The sequence below is a fragment of the Pezoporus flaviventris genome, unplaced genomic scaffold, assembly GCF_033815535.1.
Source record: "Pezoporus flaviventris isolate CSIRO_AGI_PZ_B2104156 unplaced genomic scaffold, CSIRO_AGI_Pfla_v1 ptg000079l, whole genome shotgun sequence".
In the NCBI taxonomy this organism is placed as follows: domain Eukaryota; kingdom Metazoa; phylum Chordata; class Aves; order Psittaciformes; family Psittacidae; genus Pezoporus; species Pezoporus flaviventris.
Window position 1 is genome coordinate 4,739,345 of NW_026892627.1, and position 16,825 is coordinate 4,756,169.

Consider the following 16,825-nt stretch of genomic DNA (forward strand, 5'->3'; position numbering starts at 1 on the left):
TTTTCATGAGACCCACTGAGAGACATTTTTGTCAAGACTAAGGCGCTATGTAGAGATTAAGTTTAGGATCCAAATGACTGGCCTGTAGGGATAGGGTGAAGTTCCCTAAATACAGAATAAACATGGCTATGTGTGAGAGCTTGTAGACACCTCCATTTGTAAGTCTGAATGCAAGTCTTGTGGTGAATCCTGTCCTTGGTCATGCCACTGTGTTCAGTGAGGGATGTTCACTCTTTGAGATGCTTCAGGTCCACATCCCTCTTTATGTCTGTAAAAAGCTTGGTGTATCCCCGCTGATGTCCTTTTTCAAACCCACTAGGGTTTTATCCAAGCCAAAGGCTATCCTTCATCCATCAACATTGAAGTGATCAGTGATGGAGCAGAGTCAGCCATGTTTAAACAGCTTTTCCAGAGGTGGACAGAAAAGGATGAAACACAAGGACTGGGCAAAATCTACACTAGTGGCAAAATTGGTGAGCATGTTTGTCCTGACTTTGTCTTTCCTACCTGGGCTAAGCAACAGCTGAGGGAACATCATTCACATTAACTGCCTCCTGCCTTCAGTATTTTGAAAATCTAGTGCACATGCTTCCCATACCTTGTATTTTCCACCTTCTTCAGTAGATGCAAAGGATTCAGGAGCTGAAAAGCACTGAGAACTGCTGAGGCTTCTTATATGAACCAAACTACTACTTAATCCAAATGTAAATGTTGACAGAAGATCACTGAAAATTTGTATGCAAAATTTCATACTTTCAGAACTTTTTTATAAAGGACTGATGCTAAACCTGATGAGGAAGTGTTATACGACATTCTGCTTTCATTTACACTGGCATCCACCCAAGACCCTCCTGACATCAATGGAATTATTCTGTATTTACACCAGGTGTAAACGGTGCCTCAATTTATCACACTGCTGAAGTGAATATTACAATGCATTAACCCCGGAGAGTAAACAATACCAAAGAGAGAGAACTTGATGAATGATGGGACGGTGACAGAGATGCTGGATGTCTCCATCAATAATAGCCTGAGAGCTGCAAATCTCTTTCCCTTACAAGTTTTCTCCACCTCTATCTCTCTGTGCTCTCCATAAATACTCTCTCTCCTTACCATAAGCTGGAAAAATGTAGCCATTTTATTTCTGAAAGCAACATTCTGGAAGGAATGAGGTATGTATGGATTTGGAAAACAATTATGAATTTTCAGTCAGAAGACAACTAGTATTTTTACTAGCCAGTTGTCACTGCAATGTGCATATGGCCAGTTGCCAACCTGTAACAGGTCAACACTGGAGCATATGAACTCTTGCATAATCCAAAATCAGTATTAGCTTACTAGTGGCAAGACTGGCTTCTTGCAACCGTAGACAAGGTTTTTCTCACATGTAAAACAGTCGTGTGCGTGTGTGAGGGTGATGCAGGGCATTTGTATGTTCTTGTTCATTCACTGGGTTCTTGTTTTTATTCTGCTGGTGCATGCAGCCAAGGTGGAGCAGGTGAAGTTTGACACCACTCAGCTCCATGCCAGACCGGAGCTCGCTGCTGAGCAGAGAATGGTAGATGATGCCTCCGGGGAGATAGAGGTGAGAGAGCTCCTTTTGCTAGCAGAGGATGCAGTAATCAGCGTTTCACACAGACCAGATGTATAGAGCTGTGATGCTGTGCCCACCTACCCTCCCCAAGGAAGCACAGCTGCAGCCAGAGCAAAGTGCTTGTGAACTCTAATGCATCAGTTACAGTAGCTCAGGGGCATTTCTTCTCCAACCTTTGACCAATGGAGCAAAGCAGTCACCATGATGACTCCTCTCCTGCCATGAGTGTGGGCCAGGAGACTGATACAGTCAAACACTCTCTGTTTAGGCCATATCAACCAAATTTGTACAGAGCAGAAGTCCCTCTCCCATTCTTGTGGCCTCTCATGGAAGATGGAACTGGCTGGGAGAGGGGCTGTGAGGGAGCTGGAGACTGCTTCTCCTTGAGGACCACTGACTGCTGAAGATCCATTAATGGCACATGTATCGTGACAGCCAGGAGAAAATGGACTTTGCCAGCAAGCACTTAGTCAAGCTGGGGGAACTGGCATCCAGGGATGGGTTATCTTTCCAACTGAAGACCTGAACTTCAGTGGTCTGCTAGCAAAGGGGGGGTGCTCTGTCTTTACAGACCCCACTGCTGCTCACCAAAATGTTTCTTTCACTAGGTGTGGAGGATTGAGGACTTGCAAATGCAGCCGGTGAATCCCAAGACATATGGGCAGTTCTATGGAGGTGATTGCTACCTGGTCCTGTACACCTACTTGAGATCAGGCAGGCCTCACTATGTCCTCTACATGTGGCAGGTAGGTCAAACAGAAACAGTGATTGCGTTGCCTATAAGATCGAAACTGCAAGAAGTAATTGCACAAAAAATTTGCAACCCAAGCATTCAGAAGAACTCAGATACCCTTTGCTCCTCAGTTGTCCATTGCAAATATCCCAAGCTGTGCTTTCTGGGCAGCATGGACACTGAGCTCAAGAAGGCATCAGTCTGAGACCCAGCAGTGTCAGAAAAAGTGAAGGATATTGGGGCTTATAATGCTGAGGTCAAACCTTGCAGTCTTTCAGATTGTCCCATAGAGCCTCAGCTCCTGGAGCCCTGTGGGTATATAAATACTTCTGCTTTCCTTTTTAAAGCATTTTTTTCCTCTCCTAAGAGGCAGAGAGATGCTTTGAAAATGGGATGCTAAAGTCTTCAAAACCAGGATACAAGTGAAATTTAAACATCTGGAAGATTTAACTCTGATCTCACGATATTATATGCAGGGCTTTGGATTGGCAAGATGTTACATTGTGCAGAGCTTTATACCCTGCATCTCATCAGCGTGCATGAGGCATCTCTCTGTCTTCCCCAGGGCCGTCATGCCTCTGTGGATGAAATCACTGCTTGTGCCCTTAATGCCATTGAGCTGGACAAGAAACATGGGGATGAGGCTGTGCAGGTGCGCGTGACAATGGGCAAGGAGCCCGCACACTTCCTGGCCATCTTCAAGGGCAAGCTGATCATTTACGAGGTAACGCAGCTCTGTCCATGTGGGCAACGGGAGGTGCAAACACTAGTGTTGGCTTGGCAGTTGGAATGGAAATAGTCCAGAAAAATGGGCTGATATTCAGGAATGACACTGCCAGGTCTGCATGGGCTGGCAGATGGAAGCGGTGGAACATTTCTACTGCTTCCCAAGTGGCCTGAACACCATATGTGTAAACACAGTCCTGGACTGACCCAGACTCAGCTGTCCACTCCTGAGTTCCAGTGTTAATGTGTGATATTCTTTCTAACTCTATCCCAAAATATTTTGCAGTTATAAGAAGGCAATCTTTCTGTGAATTACAAATTACACTATCCAGAATGGATATGCAAAATAGCTTACAAACTGTTACATGATTTGAATTGTCCCTGTCTGAATTAACTCCTAAGCCACTTTACTTGCTGCAGTGGCTGCTGACATCTGTGGTGGAGGCATTGCAAATGGCTGGGGAAGAGGGGGATTGTTCTCAGCGTTGGTCCCACCACATAGCTTCCGTGGCAGATGTTCAGTGAGCCACACACAGCTGGAAATCTGAGTCCAGCTGCCTTTCCCTGTCTACATGGCAAATGCTTTGCAGGCAGTAAGATCTGCTCACATTGAACTTGAGCATCTCAGTGGGAGCTGGTCAAGGCTCAGAGTTAATCAGGGAGAAAAGTGGAAGTTATGCCATGTAAGTTTTATTCTGACCTGGAACCAACAGGTACTTAAATTTCCTTACCTGCTCTGCACAGAACCATGTTCCATCATTACAGCTGCGAGCCCAACAGTCTTCTTCCTCCAATCAGTTGCACTCTGGATTTGATTGTCCTCCTTACCTCACAGTACCATCCTTCTCTCTGTTTTTTTGCAGGGTGGCACGAGCCGGGCTCAGAAAAGTGCACCCGAGCCGGCGGTCCGCCTCTTCCAGGTGAGAGGCACAGATGAGATGAATACAAAGGCCACAGAGGTGCCAGCCAGGGCCTCCTCGCTCAATTCCAATGATGTCTTCCTGCTGACAACCAGCCAAGTCTGCTACCTGTGGTGTGGAAAGGTGAGACTGCAACGGGTCCAGGTGAAACAGCTTAAGGGAGCCAAAATTGCTGATGCTGGGCTTGAGCATCCTACCTCCACTGAGCTATGGAGGTATACCCTTAGGCAGGCAGCCCATTAAATTCCAGTGCAGGAAGGTGCAAGCTGGAGAAATCTCCATCTATGAAGGATTAGCAGTAACACAGCCTCCTCTGTACAAAAATAACCTATGTTGGGGTTCACCTCATTTTAGATGTTCATAAAGCTTTCAGCTGAATAAAGCACTCCAGGTTCTTACAGCACCCCAGCTGTAACAAATTATCCAGGATTAGAGCACATTCATTTATCATGTTTCAATTTTAGGATGAGATGGTATATGAAACCAAAGCAGAAGTGATGCCCAGAGAAGTTGCAAAGGCCCCATAATTTCAAGTGTTCCAGGTCAGGCTGGATGGAGCTTTGAGCAACCTGATCTAGTGAAAGATGTCCCTCCTCATGGCAGGGAGGTTGAATTAAATGATCTTTAAAGGTCCCTTAAGCCAAACCTTTCTATGAGTGTTGTCCTATATGCCATTGGCTGCACTGTATGCCCATTGAAGGACTAGAAATGTATTCTGAGTGACTAGCTTAGATGAGACCCTCAAAAGCATTCCAGCAGGTCTAAAACTCTCTAGAGGGGAGGATAGAACCTAGCCAGCTTTTCTCCACAGATAAATTTTGCCAGTCTGTACCTAACTCCACCTCAACCTTCTGTCCTGAACACAGGGATGCAGTGGAGATGAGAGGGAGATGGCAAAAAGGGTAGCTGACATCGTTTCCAAGAGGGACAAGCACACTATTTTGGAAGGACAAGAGCCAGCAGAGTTCTGGGAAGCCTTAGGTGGCAAAGCACCTTATGCCAGTGAAAAGAGGTAAAAGTGACCTGCTTGTTTCTCCAGGTTTTGCCAGGCAACATTAAGCAAGGGATCAAAACTTTGATACTGTGTCCTCACTAAAGGGAGCACAAGGTTAGGGTATCACCAAAAGCTTGTTCGGAAACCACACTGAGATGTCTCTTTCCTAGATTTTGGTTCAGGCCTTCTGTGAAGTAGGAGCTGCAGGTCCAAACCCTGCTGAAAGGAGTGTGCTACATCCTCCTTTCCCACAGTAAATCCATTCCATAGCTTGCCATAAGAGCTACATGAACCACTTGCTCCATTTCTAGCCATTATTAGCTTTATGGGCAGCCCCATAAGATTCATGAAACTATATCTGCTTTTGAACAACCTGGATTTCCCCAGCCCTCTGGGCAGGTGATGGGTTCCTTTGCAATCAAGCAATGTGATGTGGCTTTCACCTGCCATCAGGCTCATCTCCACAATGAGAGAAGTGTTCTGCTTTTGCCTGTTTTTGGGTGGAGGAAAAGTTACCTTCAAAAATTGTTAGAATGGTTCAACAGTCCCCTGAGACCTGACATTGCTGATTTTCATGCCCTCAGATGAGTGTTGCCATATTCCCACCTCTTCCATCAAGGTCATGACAAGTAGTGGCATGTAAACCATGGGGAAAAGGTTTCCACCTCTCTTGTTTTTTCTTTCCCTGCTGCGCATGAGGAAGGTTTCAAGAGCAGATCACACAGTACCAGCCTCGCCTCTTCGAGTGCTCCAACCAGACGGGTCGATTCATCATGACAGAGGTGGTGGGTTTCTGCCAGGAAGACCTGGATGAGGATGATGTTATGCTGCTAGACACATGGGAAGAGGTCAGCACAGAACCCCCCTCCCCTTCTCCCCAGACACTTTCTGACAGGTTAGGGCTCAATTGGTTTGAATCCAACATTCAGTGTGAAATCAAGGGCAACATGCCTTCTGTCCCATCTCCAAACACTTCATGATGCTCAGTCAGACAAGCAGGCGTATGTCCAGTCCTCACCCAGGTACAAAACATGTGAGTAAGGTAGCATTGCTCGCCTTGCTTGAGAAAGGAGGATACTGAGGCACCTGGTCCATGCCCTACTCCAAGGTGAGAAGAGCTGGACATGCTCCAGTCTTTGCCAGCTCATACAAGGGGGTGGCACCCAGAAGCCCTCCCCTTCATTTTCTAGCACCAATGGTGACAATGTGCTTTAGGCTGTTGGAAAATGTCTCAGAGGAGTTTGCTTACTGAGTTAGAGTTTTGGCCCATGCAAGGATGGGATTTAGCTACCTTGAAATGTACAAGAGCTGTCTCCTGAAATATTTATACTTTATGCATGTCTCAAAAGGCTGGGAGTAAATCTGGGATCATAATCCCAGGGGACTATTGGGACACAGCCTTTTCAGTCTTATTTCTGCTCCAGTTGGCAGGGAAGAGTAAACAGCTGTGTCTGCACAGGTCCTAAGTACTCACTGGGCTTCAATACCTTCTCTCCTTGCAGATTTTCCTTTGGGTTGGCAAAGCCTCCAACACATATGAGAGGAATGAGGCAATAGCCTCAGCTAAGGAGTATCTCAAGACCCATCCAGCAGGGAGAGACTTGACAACTCCAATAATACTGGTGAAGCAGGGCTATGAACCCCTCAACTTCACAGGATGGTTCAATGCTTGGGACCCCTACAAATGGAGTGTAAGTTTCTAGAAAAGCCCTGCGGTGTGCACACATGCTCAGGGGTGGTTAAAGGGTGTTATTGTCAGTGAACATATCCTTGATGCTGCACAGAGCAAAACCGTGCTATGACACCTTGTCAGCCTGGGGTCATTCAGCCTGGAGAAGAGAAGGCTCTGGGGATTGCTTAGAGCAGCTTCCAGTGCCTAAAGGGGCTGATAAGAAATCTGAAGAGGGACTTTTGAAAAGGACATGGAGTGATAGAACAAGGGGGAATGGCTTTAAACCAACAGAGGGGAGACTGAGATGAGACCTTAGGAAGAAGTTCTTCCCTGTGAGTGTGACGAGGCCCTGGCACAGGTTGCCCAGGGAAGCTGTGGCTGCCCCATCCCTGGCAGTGTTCAAGGCCAGGTTGGACGGGCCTTGGAGCAACCTGGTCTAGTGGAGGGTGTCCCTCACAATGGCAGGGGTTTGGAACTGGGTGATATTTTACATCCCTTCCAACCCAAACCATTCTGTAATTCTATGTCCTGAGCTTCATGGCTTCCTGGTGCTGCTACCTGAGCAGCTTTTATTCCTTTACCAGCAAAAACTACCTGTTTGGTGAAACCAATATTTCTGTAAATATACATAAATGTGCTTGAATTCACAATATTCACATTTTTATTTGAAAAACCAATTAGGTTCCAAATCAGGTTTGTGATTTCAACAGAAAATGTGTTGGGACTGCTAGTAGTAAAATCTTCAGAGTGAAAACAGAAGCATCATAGAGAAAACTAAAAAAATAAAAAATAAAGAATACATTTTTCAAAATGCAGCCACATAAAAAATGTTATGACCCAGCTTTAAGGGCAAACTCTGGTGAAATTAAAGATGCGAGCAGACAGGCCTCATGTTCAGGTTTGCAGACTACCCGTCAGAGCCGAGGAGCTCCTGAGCGAGGTCACCCTTGCTCCCTACATACATACAAGCCTTCTTCTTCTCAAAAGCTGATTTACAAATAATAGCTCTTTGCTATGTAGAAATGGAAACCTGCCCCAGGAGATGCCTGGGAAAGAAAGAAATCCTTTCTCTCCTCTTTCAAACTCATGGGCTTCAAATCATTTCAGGAGTATAATGTGGAGCAGAGATCTGTTCATGTGGCCAGTGCATAAGGCTGCACCATGCAGTGTCTCTGACCCTGGTTATGCGCATAGCTGGGCAGAGGAAGGAGTGATGCACTTAAATCCATGCAGACCATCCACCAGCCAGTCCAGCCTGCCTGGGGACTATGCTGCAGCACAGCATGTATTGGGAATAAAGGATAATCCTGGGCGGGCTTTAGTGGCTGACAGCCAGAGTAGTGGTTCATACAAACAGGCAGGCGGAAACAATGGTGCCAGGCTGTGCACCTAAATTCCTTCCACCTGATGGCACTGGTGTGAGTGACTTAAATGAAAAAGGCAGCTGATGTGCAGCTGAGAAAAGCCCAGCTCCCAGGTGGTGTATTCTGAGAGCCTTTCCCGGTAGGCTGCTGCTGATTGTCCCTTCTCTCTCCTGGTGTTTTCAATGGACATCAGTGGTCAAACAGTTCATATTTTTTAGTTGCCCAGAGGGCTGTGAGTGAAGTCCCATGCTGGATCCTGCAGTTGGGACAGCCAGGGCAACAGCACAAAGGTCCTCAGGGGACTTCACGCTGCAGTAAGACTCATAAGAGATATTTTATTTCCCCTAGCTTGGTTTGCATTGTCTTTCTTTGCAGCCAGTGTGGTGGTAGAGAGCCTGTCTTGATAGCCAGATTTGGAGAGATAAGACAGCAACTCCCAAAGCAGCAACCCTTAAAACAACATTGATGCTTAGAACAAAGGTCAAAACTTGGAGGTTTTTTTTCTGAGGAACTGCTGAAAAACAAGGATACAGCTCATAAAATATGTGCCTCTAAAAATATCCCCTGTAGGCAGCTTCAGCAACTACAGACAAGCAATCCAAACTGTTGACATCCCAGAAACATCTGGTGTGTGTGTGTTCATTGCTCAGTTTTGGGTCTAAATCTGTTTGCTCTGCAGCCCATGTGTTTATGTTGTTTTCTTCTTGTTGGGGAACTTTGTTGGATGATTCTGCTAAGAACTGACATCTCCTGGCTGCTTAGGAAAACACAGTCAAGAGCTTTGCCAATGTATTTAGTCTATTCCTTTTGCAGGAAATAAAGGGTAGCTGGTAATACATGACACCAAATTATAAGAAGTCAGGGATTGAGACTTTAAAAAAACTTGTTGCTTTAGCTGAATGAATCAGAGAAGGGGGAAAAAGGAAAAATGTTATAAACCAGATTTTCATCCTTTACAAGATTCATTTAAAATTTTAAAAATGTAAATTCAGCATTAAATATGATTTGATTTTCCTTCTCCTCTCTGAAGTCTTTACATTTCCTGTTTTCACCTCTTATTGTTCAACTGCAAAGGCTAAAGTCCATTTGCTTCTTTGTTTTCAAGTGAAAGCTCAGATTTTGGCACAGTGTCCTGATCCCAGGAGCTGGGGTTTGCATAAGGCACCAGGTGGCATCTCAGTGGGCACCACTGGGCTTTAAATTCATACGATCTCCTGACCCTGTTAGAGAACAGGAGCATGTGCTAACTAAAGGCAGCCTGTGTTTTCTACAACTCTCTTAACCTTTAGGATGGCAAGTCCTATGAGGAGATGAAGAACAGCTTAGGAGACATGTCGGCTATATCCGAGATCAAAGTGGTGAGTTGCTTCTTGACCACATGGGTGGGAAACACCTGGGTTTAACCACCACCGCGTGCCCCAGCCTGTTCGCACAAAGGAGAGGACATAACGATCAGAGCAGGCACGGGGACCTCAGGCTGTCAGGATCAGAGCTGTGCTCCTCTGTGGAAAGCAAAAGGAGATGTGATTAATAACCCATAAATACACACAGATCTCCTGGGTCTTTTCCAGGCCTGTGAGCAGGAGATTGACCAGCTGTTTTCTAAGCTACGCATGTGAATAAAAGTGTGTGCAGCTATGACAGTGAGCAGTTAAATGTTTTATGAGTAGTTTGCAGTGGTCGTGTCCCTGAGACTCCGGACAAGTGACCCCTGGTCGAGAAGGACATACCCAATGTGAGATAGAGAGCACAGAGGAAAGAAGGTCCCAACAGTCCCAACACAACTGTCATACAAGATCAATCCTGCCCTGGAAAAGGGCAGGAGAAAGGCTGTAAGGAAGTGGCAGCAGCTTTGAATAAGGAAAGATTGCATATCAGGGAGGGGTATGCAGGTAGTTTAGAAGTTTTAGACATGGTAGATATCTAATCTCGCCTTCTGTCCTCCCACATGCAACTTACCTGCTGTTATCTTTAGAAGAATTGAGACTACAGTCTCATTCTTCTCAACATTTAACTTATATATATCTAAGTAGATATAACACAGTTAACTTAAGATACCATAAGTATCTTCAGTTATATCTAAGAGCTCTTATCAGTGCTGTGTTTTTAGCACTCCTAACATCAAGTTTTAACACTGATGGAGGGGCTGAACTAATGTCTTAGTTTAGACTTTCTCCTTTCTGCTTTGGAGTAACAGGCCAAGTGTTACTGATAGTCTGTGCTAGAAAGCGTCCCTCCAACCCCGATAGAGAGAAAGATCCTGGGACAACCCCCAACTTGATCTGCCAGAGCTTCTTGTCTTGATACGTTTTCCTCCATTTGGCAGGACCTTAACAACATCAGCCTGAACAAGAGCACCCTCAGCATGACCAACTTGGCAGGTTCTAGTACGGCAAATGCTTCTCTAGAGTATAAATCACACTTCAACCACAATGACAGCAACAGCTACAGCAATAGCAGCAACTACAACAGTGACAGGAGCCCTTCTCTGGTGCCCAATGGTGAAGAAAATTATTCCCGAGAGGTGCTGATGAACAGGGCAGTTGATGAACTTCCAGAAGGCGTGGATCCCACTAAAAAAGAGGTGACAGCATTGCTGGTTTGATGCCTTTGTAGCTTAACTGGGCGCTTAGTCATTGGCTAAATGCATTAGTACTTTAGACTAGTAAGTCCTTCTTTAGGCTTAAGGAGATACTAACTAGACACAGATCTCATCAAAAAGTAAGAGCTTCATGAGAGAGGAAATCGTGGTAGTTTTACTGTGGCTTAAGTGTTTCTAATTTTTTAATGACAGAAAAATTAATTTTAAGTAGTCATTTTAAAAAATATTTTCTTCTGATAGAATTTTATTTTTGCAGCCCAGCCTCTGTCCTTGGAGGGACAGAGGATCAAAAAGATAGTTCCCACAAGACAAGGTGACACAGCTGAGAGTGAAGCTGGGATTTGCATTCTGCTTGGGCTGTGGGTGTTAGTTTTCATTCGAAACTCCTTCAGGAAGGGACCATTCTGTCTTCGGTTGTTTGTTTTTTTTTGTCAGAAAGCTTGCATTTTGGCAAATCCCATCCAGGGACAGGGAGGAATGCCAGGTCTCAGATTTCTGATCAGCCCAAGGTTTTCAGCAACTTCTGTAGCTGAGTCCAAGCAAGCTGATGGGAGAGACACAAGGGGTTGATTCCCTCTACTCTCTACAACCCGTGTTTGACTGATGTCTTGCCCCAACAGATCTCCTGGCAAAGGACAACACCCTCAGCTAGGGAGCTGAGCAGCAGCTCTGCCCCACGGCAATGCCCATGGATGTATTTCAGCCGGGCTGTACATGAGTGCTATCTTCTGCCCAAAATCCCAGGGAATTCCCACAGGGTCTTTCTCAGTATCGGTGATGAGCCTGCTATCTACAAACCTCTCTCTCTTTCCAACAATGGGAGTGAACATTTCCAGTGGAATATTTGGGGGAAGGGACTGAGCAAGGGGGGGATGCTTTCACTGTGAATCACTGCCTAATAAACCACCCACAACCTTGGCTAGCAGAACTTCTCCCATGCACCAGGAATTGTCCTGGCCTCAGTGTGATTAGTGGAGGCCGAGTTCCAGCCAGAACATGCTAACCCTCAAAACCAGATCATCCCTTTGGGCTGGTGGGCTTTTATTCTCTCAAAGCCTGGTGCTTTGAGAAGTGGGATGAGGAACAGTTGCTGGGTTCCACTTCCCACCACAAGGACAGGAGCTGTTGGCCTGGAGTCAGAGGTCAGAGATGGCACAGTGAGGAGGGGATGCAGCTGATTGAGGTGTCCCAGCCTCTGCAAAAGCCAAAGCTGACCTGTCCTTGCTCTCTCCTCCCCCTGCAGTACTATCTCTCTGATGCTGATTTCTATGACATCTTTGGGAAGTCCAAGGACGAGTTCTACCAGATGCCCAAATGGAAGCAGCAGAATGAGAAGAAGCAGTATGGACTCTTCTGAGACCGCAGGGGCCATCTGGCATCCAGTGACTCTGGGACCAAACCTTGCTTTCTTAGGAGCTGCAGGGAAGTACAGACATTTGCTCAATGACCCCAACCCAACATCTCAATCAGGCCCATCTCAATGCAGTTATTCCAACAGCCACTGTTCAGGGGATGGCTCTTTTCTCCCACAAACCCAGAATCCAAGGAGGCAAAACCTTTTGCAGGAATGACTTCGCAGGATGATTTTGCCTCTTTTTGACACCTTATTGCTGATAGCCATGAAGACAAGTGTGTGTCACACAATCATATTGTAGCCTCTTCTCTCCCTTTTGCAAATTGCCACATGCACAAGGTCATGATCTTCCTTCATTTGTAGACGTTTAAAATTATGCAAGACAAAGGCCACTTGCAGCTGCTACATGAATTCTGGATTGGGAGAGGAGGGGGAAACCCTAGGAGGACAGAGGGGGAGCCTTGAGATCAGGAGAAAGGTAATGGAGTAGCCAGATATGTGGTGGTGTAGCTCATGGGGTGACACCAGACAGTTCTGACGCTTCTCAGCTCGCAGAAAAACTATTCACCAAAGAACAGCAAGAAGCAGTTGTAGACTAAAATGCATTGCCCAGTGCAGGTAAAACGAACAAGAACCTGACTTGGAAAAAAAACCCCACTTATTAAAAGCGTATTTATCAGGTGATCTTTTTCAAAAGGATGATGAGACTAAGGGCTAGACACAGCTGTTGTTGGGTTTGACTGCCAGACAAGACTGTATTTTCCTCTCATTCAGACAGCATCTCCAATCTCACCTGTCCTCCCTGAGCACAATCAGGTGAAAAGAGTCCATCTGCCCACAGGCTTGCCTTGGGGAAGCAGGGAGGGTTTGGGGTATGACCTGAGGCAGAGTATGTCCCACTGAAGGTTTTATCAGGGCTCCATCTCTGTGATGAGAGCTCATTCTACACTGTCAGCTTAGCCTAACTGGGGAGGGCAGGGGGAAATATGAGCGATCAGTGACTAAGGGACACAACTATAAACTAAAAGAAGAAACACATATGTTTAAGAATTTGGAAGATGTGGGTTTGCAGCTTTACTCCATTCCCAACCTGATCAGTGATTGCTAATAAACAGCCAGCAGAAGCACTCTGAGTGTCTTTGATCAGCATGTGGGCAGGATGGCAGTAGGTAAAAGCTCTGCAGGGCCAGAGATCCTTCAAACGCCTGGTCTTTAGTAGAATTTGGATTTTTTTTTGAAAAGTGAAAAACAAACTGAGGAGCTTTTGAACCCCATCTGTTCCTGAACACCATAGCCATGACCATTTGTCCCCCCCATGCCCATATACCCTGCTCCTGAAACCCCACGATGTTCATGAAATGGACCTGCCCGAACCTTTGCAGGTGATGGGGTCTTCTGGATAGATCTGTGTGTTTAAGATTTGATAGTCATTTCAAATTACCTCCATGCTCCTGCCACCACTTGTCCAATTTCCGCTTGAGGGTCCAGCCGGAAACCCATTGAATCCTGCACCCCACCCCATGAAGAATAAGGTAAGGGTCAGAGACACAAATGAGCCAAGTTACCTGCATGATTGCTCCTGCTGTGTCCACACTAGATACATTCACTGCCCATTATCCCTATTTCAGTTGCTATTGCCACTGATGGAAGCAACAATATTTGCATCACCCCTCTGCGGTATGCTCCTGCCATCTCCCAAATTAACGAATTGCATGTGCTTCTCCGTAAGTGCCACCTATCAGCCCTGGGTGTGGGACTAATGATCATCATGTAATCAAATGGAGATGAGCAGAAATAGAGTCGGGTTTTGGAGATCAGGCCAGTTTGCTACAAATGGCTTTAATTCCTGCTGCCACAATGCTCACCAACGCTTGAGAGAAGTGCTTCTGCCAGAACTTGGAAACCAGAATGGGATTTTACAGATAATAGAGCCTTCTGGTATTTGGACCTGTGTAAACTGCTGCTGTTCTCTCCTCGTTGGGAGACTTGTTTTTACTCTCTGCCTCTGATTTCTAAAGGAAGGATTCTCACCCACATTCTCCTTTTCATGCCACTTGCTGCTTTTGTTGTGGCGTCTGGTGGGCCATGTCCTATTTCTGCTGCTCTTTACACCAGAGCTCTTCCTTATAATGGGGCTCCAGAAATTCCTAATCTACTCAGAGATGACATCCTATGATAACAGCATGGACCATGCTCCTTCCTTTGGGGAGAAGGGAGACCTCGCAGCATTATCTATCCTGCTCTGGTTCATTCCGTCTCCATCACAGCTACTTTCCACCTGCCTCCAGTAGTTTTCCCCCAGCTGTGCCTACCTGTCATCAGGGATGTTCTCTTTTCCCACCGATCTTGCCTACTGTTATGTAAGTAAGTGCACAACAAGCAGACAAACTCCTGGCCTCTCTGTGTTGTCTATATAAGCCCACTCTGGCCCTGGATAGTGTGGTCCTGCCCCACATCTCTCTCCACTCCCTGTCCCCCACTTCTCTGGTACTGACTACAGCAGCCAGCTGAGGGCTCGTTTAGCTCAATAATCCATTGAAGTCTAATCCTGCAACACCAAACCACGAATAATTTGCTCTCAGTCAGCTCAGCAGGTTAATCTGACTCACCCTGAGTAGGAGTCAAGGATGCTCCTGCCTTGGCCTTCAAATGGGTCTCCTGATACAAATGCCCCATCCCAGAGGTGAGCTGAGAGAGAGCCCGTGGCACTGCAGGACACCCTGTTCAGCCTTTGTGGCTTCTGCCACTCTTGAACTCTTGGTTGTTAATTCAATATGAACCTTTGAGTTGTGGGTATAATTCACATTTAATCTGGCAACAGTTTACAACATCACACAATATTGTAGTGAAGAGGGAACTTCAGTGTGTCCGGCAAGGAAAACTGCAGCATAAGAAACTCCAGGTAGGACTAAATGAAAGCCAGTTTTGCTGTGGACCCAAGAACTACGAAATCCAGGCTATTCTGGACTCAGAAATAAGTGGGAAATGGAAAAGATCTAAAGGGACATTAACCTCTTTGACAGCAGCCTGTCCTCTCTACCACTGGGCATGGAAAACCCCAGAAAGACTGATAGCTTGAAGAACTTAAGCAGGTCTTATCTCCAATTTCATGTGTGCTGCATTCAATTAAGACAAGGCAAATAATTACAAGTAATTGGATTTTTCCAGATTGTTTTACTTTAATATTCTAACATACTGTTAGTAACATAGTTGGCACTTCAAAATATATATTATTTTATTTCAACAATATTCCCTTAACTTTGTACTTGAAGAAAAATCACTTGTTGCCATAAATACTCTGTTGCTGTTCAAAACACTGTTGTCTGTCTGTACTAGGTTACCTCTACAGTGCAAGTGGGACAGGCTAACATTCACAACAGCTCCTACCACCACTTCCTCTGTGTTAAAAAATTATGTTTTTCTATAAAAACACAAACGAAGAAAGTTCTACTGCATTTCAAAAAAAGGCCTACGGTCAGTTGAGCGTATTTCTACTGACACTGACAAAAGACATTCTCTGAGGTCCCTTTGAGCGGGTTTCGCTTTGGGTTAGAGGGAATTCTGCAGTTCGGCAGCTTCTTTCTCCTTCAGAGGAGCAGAGCGAGGCTGTGATTGCAAAGAGCCCTGGCCGAGAGCCAGGCACACAGGCAGAGTAGTGTTCATGTATTTTTCATTATAATACAAAAGGGAAGCAGAGTTATGTAACGTGGGGCTTTGTAGTGCAGCTCTCTTTTTAAATCTGTAACAGGAAAGAGGGGAATCGAGTCCCCGTTTAAGACTTCATACGGTGAAACACAGCTGACATCTGAAGCTGCAAGAAGTCACCTGGCATCTGGCCACCGATGTCAACGGTAGGGTGGGTGTTTTCTTGCACAGATGCTTTGTCCAGATGTCTGACCAAACCCAACCCAAGAGCTGTATTTTGCTCAAAAGGAGTTCCTATCCTCTCATTAAAAGCAAAATTTAAAAAAATCATACACTAAGTGAACTAAAACCACAGCTGGATTGGTCAAACAGGTACAAAAGGATTAATCTCAACAGCAGCATCAGGATGTTTCCAGCATACAGAAGGAAGAAGGTTGATGGCTATCTCACATCAGGGGTCCTGTGGAGCACCACGGGCTGCTCCAGAGAATGTGCTGGGGATTTGATGGGACCCTGACATTGGCAGACTTCACATGCTGAATTCCTTCTACATCAATAAGGAGGTTCACTGTGAAAGAGCTGAGATGCTAATCACAGTCCTCAATATTGATGTACACAAAAAGGGTGGAGGAGGAGTACGGGTCTCCGTTCTTGGTTAGAAGATGGATGTGGCGGTAACCTGGAAGCAGACACACAGATGGAAAGTGGCCTTTAGTCCAGCTGGATAAATATTTGGTAACATTTGCCAAGACTCTGCAAAAACATCTCTGTCTCAGAGCTGTTTGCTCTCAGTACCACCCAGAACAGGTAGGTCTGAGAAGCATGGCTCTGAGCGTTGGTAATGATGTACTGTGCCCAACACCACTGGTGACAAGGGGCTCCCTTCCCCATAGACAGTGTTAACAGCTGCCCAATAAACCGTTTATCATTTTGCCCATATCCCAGAGAGGGGACCTATTCTGACCTGAGGTGTGATGGATGTGGATCACTCCTCTGGGACACTGGAGCTTCCCAAAGGCTCACTGTTGTGAGGAACAGGGAATAGGGCCTTACCTTGCTTCAGACTGGTGAAGGGAAGGGTGTACTGCCCAATGAAGTCATTCTTGGTCGACATGTCAAAGTCTTCCACCACAAACCGGACCAGGGCAAGTGCAGGGATCTCTATGTCAAATGTAAACTCTTCATCCCATTTTGGGTTAAAGCCTGGGCAATATACACAAG

The 16,825-nt window shown here is 45.8% G+C and overlaps 2 protein-coding genes across 6 annotated transcripts in view; one reads left to right on the plus strand and one right to left on the minus strand.

Annotated features, from left to right (window-relative positions):
• Positions 1-13,084, plus strand: part of VILL (villin like) — a 36,077-nt gene extending 22,993 nt beyond the window's left edge. For all 3 annotated transcript variants that reach the window (XM_061474497.1, XM_061474496.1, XM_061474495.1), the window contains exons 10-20: positions 320-473; positions 1,485-1,585; positions 2,203-2,340; positions 2,893-3,051; positions 3,917-4,096; positions 4,840-4,985; positions 5,671-5,815; positions 6,470-6,658; positions 9,293-9,361; positions 10,330-10,587; positions 11,849-13,084. In XM_061474497.1, coding sequence (XP_061330481.1) covers positions 320-473; positions 1,485-1,585; positions 2,203-2,340; positions 2,893-3,051; positions 3,917-4,096; positions 4,840-4,985; positions 5,671-5,815; positions 6,470-6,658; positions 9,293-9,361; positions 10,330-10,587; positions 11,849-11,962 — 1,653 coding nt within the window. In that variant the 3' untranslated portion in view covers positions 11,963-13,084. The remainder of the gene's footprint in view (positions 1-319; positions 474-1,484; positions 1,586-2,202; positions 2,341-2,892; positions 3,052-3,916; positions 4,097-4,839; positions 4,986-5,670; positions 5,816-6,469; positions 6,659-9,292; positions 9,362-10,329; positions 10,588-11,848) is intronic.
• A 2,029-nt stretch (positions 13,085-15,113) lies between these two features.
• Positions 15,114-16,825, minus strand: part of PLCD1 (phospholipase C delta 1) — a 55,387-nt gene continuing 53,675 nt past the window's right edge. For all 3 annotated transcript variants that reach the window (XM_061474499.1, XM_061474498.1, XM_061474500.1), the window contains 2 exons: positions 16,658-16,807; positions 15,114-16,283 (listed from right to left, as the gene is read on the minus strand). In XM_061474499.1, the coding sequence (XP_061330483.1) occupies positions 16,192-16,283; positions 16,658-16,807 (242 nt within the window). In that variant the 3' untranslated portion in view covers positions 15,114-16,191. The remainder of the gene's footprint in view (positions 16,284-16,657; positions 16,808-16,825) is intronic.